Source organism: Rhincodon typus, chromosome 17 (genome assembly GCF_021869965.1).
Source record: "Rhincodon typus isolate 14 chromosome 17, sRhiTyp1.1, whole genome shotgun sequence".
Classification (NCBI taxonomy): domain Eukaryota; kingdom Metazoa; phylum Chordata; class Chondrichthyes; order Orectolobiformes; family Rhincodontidae; genus Rhincodon; species Rhincodon typus.
In genome coordinates, this window is record NC_063348.1 from 34,401,758 (window position 1) to 34,406,778 (window position 5,021).

Here is a 5,021-nt window from a genome sequence, read left to right on the forward strand (position 1 = left end):
TTCCTGCTCCTCTGATGCTGTTTGGCCTGCTGTGTTCATCCAGCTCTACACCTTGTTATCTCTAACCACGAGACATGTTTTTCTGCATGTTTCTCTTTTCTTCGTGCATCCATATACTCTAGCTCTCAGGTTCTCCTTTTGTTATAATTAACTCTGCCCACCCATACTGTTATCTACACAGTGAACTGCAGTTCCATGTATCATTGCAAAGTTTCTTCAGTGTTCTAAAGCCCTTGCCCAACAGTTTACTCCATCATTCAATAAGCTCATGGCTGATTTTCTATCTCAACTTCACATTCAGTATTATCTCCAGTTCTTAAAATTCCATGAGTATTCAAAAATTTCAGACTCAGTTTTTGATATATTCAGTAACAGCATCCACAGATCTCTGCATTTCATAGAGAATTCCAAAGGTTCAAACTGTCTGAGTAGAGAGGGTTATCTTCATTTCTTTCCTAAGTGATTATCCCTTATTCTGAGCTTGTGAACCACTGTATTTACATTCCTCACCCAGGGGAAACAAATTCTCAGTGTTAACTCTGTTTTGAATGTTATATTCTTTGATTATATCACACTCAGTCTCCCTGTAGCCCTGTATTAATCCCAACCTAATCCAATTGCCCCACTCATGCCCCACGGCTCAATATCAATCCCAAATTAATTTCATTGTTCTAATCATTTCCCATAGCCCTGTCTCAATCCCAAACTATTCCCAATGTCTGAATCTCCCAATAGCCTGGTATCAAATTTAAACAAATCCTACTCTGTCTCTTTCTCCCCTCAATCCCAAACTATTCCCACTGTTCCACTCTCCCCAGAACCTTGTATCAATATTAGACTAATCTCACTGTCCAGCTCATTTTGCACAGCTTAGTGTTACTTCCAAACTGATCCCGTTGCCCCCATTCTTTCCCCATAGTCCTGTATTATTCTTAAACTGATCCCATTGTCCCACTCACTTCACACAGCTGTGTGTAGTGCTAGAGACACAAGCTTCTCCTTTATTTTCTCACCTGAGTTGAAACTAATTCTAACATTCCTGCTTCTACCTGAATACTGGCCTCAGGACCTCTCACATAAGAGGAGAAAATAAGCACTGACTGCACCTCCCAAGTCTGGAACATGTGTATGGACGCCAAGTGAAAAAATGATTGAGATTGTTACTCTGGCCCAATAGCATGTAAAAACTCATTCAATGAGCTGTAGCACTCTTGCTTGAATCAGAAGATTGTGGCTTGAAGCTGGTGCACCTGACCCATGCTGATATTTTCCAAATAGTATTGAGGGAATGCTGTACTCCCAGAGGGTCAGTACTGAGGGAGCACTGCACTCTCGGAGGGGCAGTACTGAGGGAGCGCTGCACAGTTGGAGGGTCAGTACTGAGGGAGCACTGCTTTCTCGGAGGGTCAGTACTGAGGGAGCACTGCACTATTGGAGGATCAGTACCGAGGGAGCACTGCTCTCTCGGAGGATCAGTACTGAGGGAGCACTGCTCGCTTGGACGGTCAGTACTGAGGGAGCACTGCACTGTTGGAGGGTCAGTACTGAGGGAACACTGCTCTCTTGGACGGTCAGTACTGAGGGAGCTCTGCACTGTTGGAGGGTCAGTACTGAGGGAACACTGCTCTCTTGGAGAGTCAGTACTGAGGGAACACTGCACTGTTGGAGGGTCAGTACTGAGGGAGCACTACTCTGTCTGGGTGGTAATACTGAGGGAGTGTTGCACTGTCAGAGTAAGCATTGCATTACTGGAGAGTTGGTATTGAGGTAGCATTTGATGGTCATGGATTAGCACTGACGAAGTGCCACACTGTTGGAAGGCAGTACTGAGGAAACACTGCATTGTTGGAGTACCAGTAGTGATGGACTCTTTAGGGTTTGTAATGGCTGAGTGTTATACTGTTGAAGGTGCAGTACTACAGGAGTGTTTCACTGTGGGAGAGGCAATACTGAGGGAGCACTGCAGTGGTAAGAGATGCCTTTGTGCAGGGGAAAAGTTAAAATAAGGCTCCCATCCCAAACAAAGGTTGATGTAAAAGGAGGAACAGAGGAATTCTCCCCAGTGTCCTGGGGCTAATGTTTATCCCTCAAACAACATCACATTATCACACTTGTCATAATCACATTGTTATCCGTGGGATTTTGCCGTGTGCAACATGCAAACCGATAACACTTCTGAAGTATTTGACTCACTGTGAGGCCCTTTGGCACTCCTGCACTTGTGATAGATGTTGTCTAAGTGACAACAGCTCCTTCCCTAGTTGATGGGTGAAGAATAAACAGTGGTTGTGTGTGTAACTCGACAGCAGGAGCTCAGCACCTTCAAGTGTGTGAGACTGACATGGAGAATAATGAGTATATAATAACTTTATCAGATGAACAAACCATGAGGTAAAGAGACATCTGTACTAGGCTCCAGATTCAGATTGCTTTGCCTTAGGTTTCCTTCTCTAACCAACCCTAATCATTCAACATCCATCCCCCCAACATCCATATCTCCCAACATCCATCCCAACACCCATATCTCCCAACATCCATTCCAACACCCATCTCCCCAACATCCATTCCCCACACTAGACCTTATTCCCCGCTCCCCCTTCAGCCCCACTGGACTCCCCTCCACCTGTCTACCCTAACACTGGGTCACTAACCTGGCTCCCTTGTCTTCTTGCACCCTGGCTCTGTCTCCCCACCGTACCCACTTGGCATTTTCGCCTCTGGCTCCCTTGTCATCTTGCACCCTGGCTCTGTCTCCTCACAGTACCCACTTGGCATTCTCGCCTCTGGCACCCAACCCAGCTGAACCCTGTTTAATTGACACTCTACCCCCCTACCCATCTGGCAACCTGACACTACCCAACTGGCACCTTAATTACCGGAATCCTACCCAGCTGGAACCCTATTTACCTGACACTCTCCGCATCCTGACACCCTACTCTTCTGGTACCAATCCCCTATCCGCATGGCATCCTACCCACCCCAACACATCACCATTGGAAGAATCAAGTCTGGAGGGAATAAAAGCACGGATGAGAGTTTCAGCAGCAGCTTAGCTGAGATGGGGCAACTCAGGTGACCATATGGGGGAGAAATAGGTGGTCTCAATGATGTGTGTGTTAATGCTAAAGATGTAGAAATGCTATAGAAATACCAGTTGTTGCATGCATAGGTCTAACTGCTTTTTCAGGCACAATCCTTGGACACCTCTTTTTCCACCCCTTGCCAAAATGGTAGGCAGTGCATTTCCTAGCAAAGAATGAGGCTGGGTGGTCTGCCTACACTATCGAACATTTGTGCTCTGGTTTGGGTCTTGCTTGTGGGTGACATAATCATAGCTTCAGTCCTGGGTTCTGAGTTCACATGGCAGGAGAGTGAGAAGCAATCAATAAATTCCAAATAAGAGTCATTTCCGCATTATCACTTATCCGATATCCAGGATTTTGAAATCTTCAGTTCCTTTCATTCCCTTCCTGTTTGCAGTTACCCAGCAACAGTGCCGAGCCCTGCCTCCTTGTCTCCTTAGAAACTGCTGACAACAAAGTGTGGAGCTACAGTGGTTTTACAGAAACAACCGAGGAAGTAAACAGTTCAAACAATCGCAAGACTGGGATGACAGCTACCAAACAAAGTCAGATGCAGGTCAGTGCAGCTCATCACAACTACCTGCATTGTTAACCTCCTCCCCCTACTACTGTTCACAACTTTTCTACTAACCAGGTTCTTAACTGAGGTTGCTATTCCTGTGCTGGAGACTGACTAGCAATGTAACCCATTAGATGCTGATTCATATCCTGCCCAGCCTTGATGCAAAGTGCAGAATTCCGAGAGGCCAATGGGTCAAATTCAACATCTTACTCTGATGTTAGAAACGAAAGAGCTTGCATTTATACAACACTTATCATGATTTTAGAACATCGCAAAGTGCTTTCAGATGAATACGTCAAGTGCAGTCACTGTTTTAATATGAGAAATGTAAAGTCACAGCAATGAGATAATGACCAGATCACCTGTTTGGAGATGTTGATTAAAGGATAAATATTGTCCAGGGCATCATAAACAAATCTCCCAGCTTTCCTTGTCAGCAGAGCTTTGGGGTCACAATGGACACCAAAGAGAGCAGGCAGAGATTTGGGATAACGTCGTATGAAATGTGGCATGTCCAATAGCACACCTTCAATGCTAACCCTCTGGCAGTGCAGCATTCCCTCAATTCTGCCACTTTGAGTAGCACTCCCCCACTACAGACTCTCCGACAGTTCAACATTCCCTCAATACTGCTTTTCCAACAGGGCTACACTCTTTCCCTACTGTCGCTTTGGCCTTCTAAAACTGCAGCACTCCCTCAGCACTGCCCTTCCAACAGTGCAGCACTCCCTCAGCACTGCCCTTCCAACAGTGCAGAACTCCCTCAACACTGCCCCTCCAACAGTGCAGCGCTCCCTCAGCACTAACCCTCTGACAGTGCAGCACTCACTCAGCACTGATCCTCCGACAGTGCAGCTCCCCCTCAGTAGTGACCCTCTGACAGCGCAGTGCTCCCTCAGCACTGACCCTCTGACAGTGCAGCAGTCCCTCAGCACTGACTCTCTAACAGTGTGACACTCCGTCAGTACTGCACTGGGTTTGTTAGCCTGGACTGTTACGTGAATCCACAGCACATGGTCTGAGCCAAGGTGAGAGTGAGCCACAGATCATACACTATAGATATAACATTGAATGTAGCTGAAAGCTGTGATAGCGGGGAGAGCATGGGAGATTCAGTGATGCTGTGGAGATATGGCGGAGATTCATATTGGGAAGGGTGTAATATGTATTGTGTGGAGCAGTTGAGCAAGAAGATGGTGACGGGGAGGTAATAAGGAGGTGATGAGACGTGGGAAAAATCAAAAGAATAGATTGCATTCATTCTATAGATATTGCTGTTTGTACGTGACCTGTCCTCAAATTATTTCTGTATGTGTCTTGGTCTAAGTATTGGTGTGTGTGTGTGTGTGTGTGTGTGTGTGTGTGTGTGTGTGTGT

General features: G+C 46.2%; 1 protein-coding gene across 1 annotated transcript in view; it reads left to right on the forward strand.

The window, feature by feature from the left end:
• Positions 1-5,021, forward strand: part of LOC109920250 — a 51,028-nt gene that overhangs the window by 38,849 nt on the left and 7,158 nt on the right. The window contains exon 8 of the mRNA XM_048607343.1: positions 3,481-3,639. Within this exon, the coding sequence (XP_048463300.1) occupies positions 3,481-3,639 (159 nt within the window). The remainder of the gene's footprint in view (positions 1-3,480; positions 3,640-5,021) is intronic.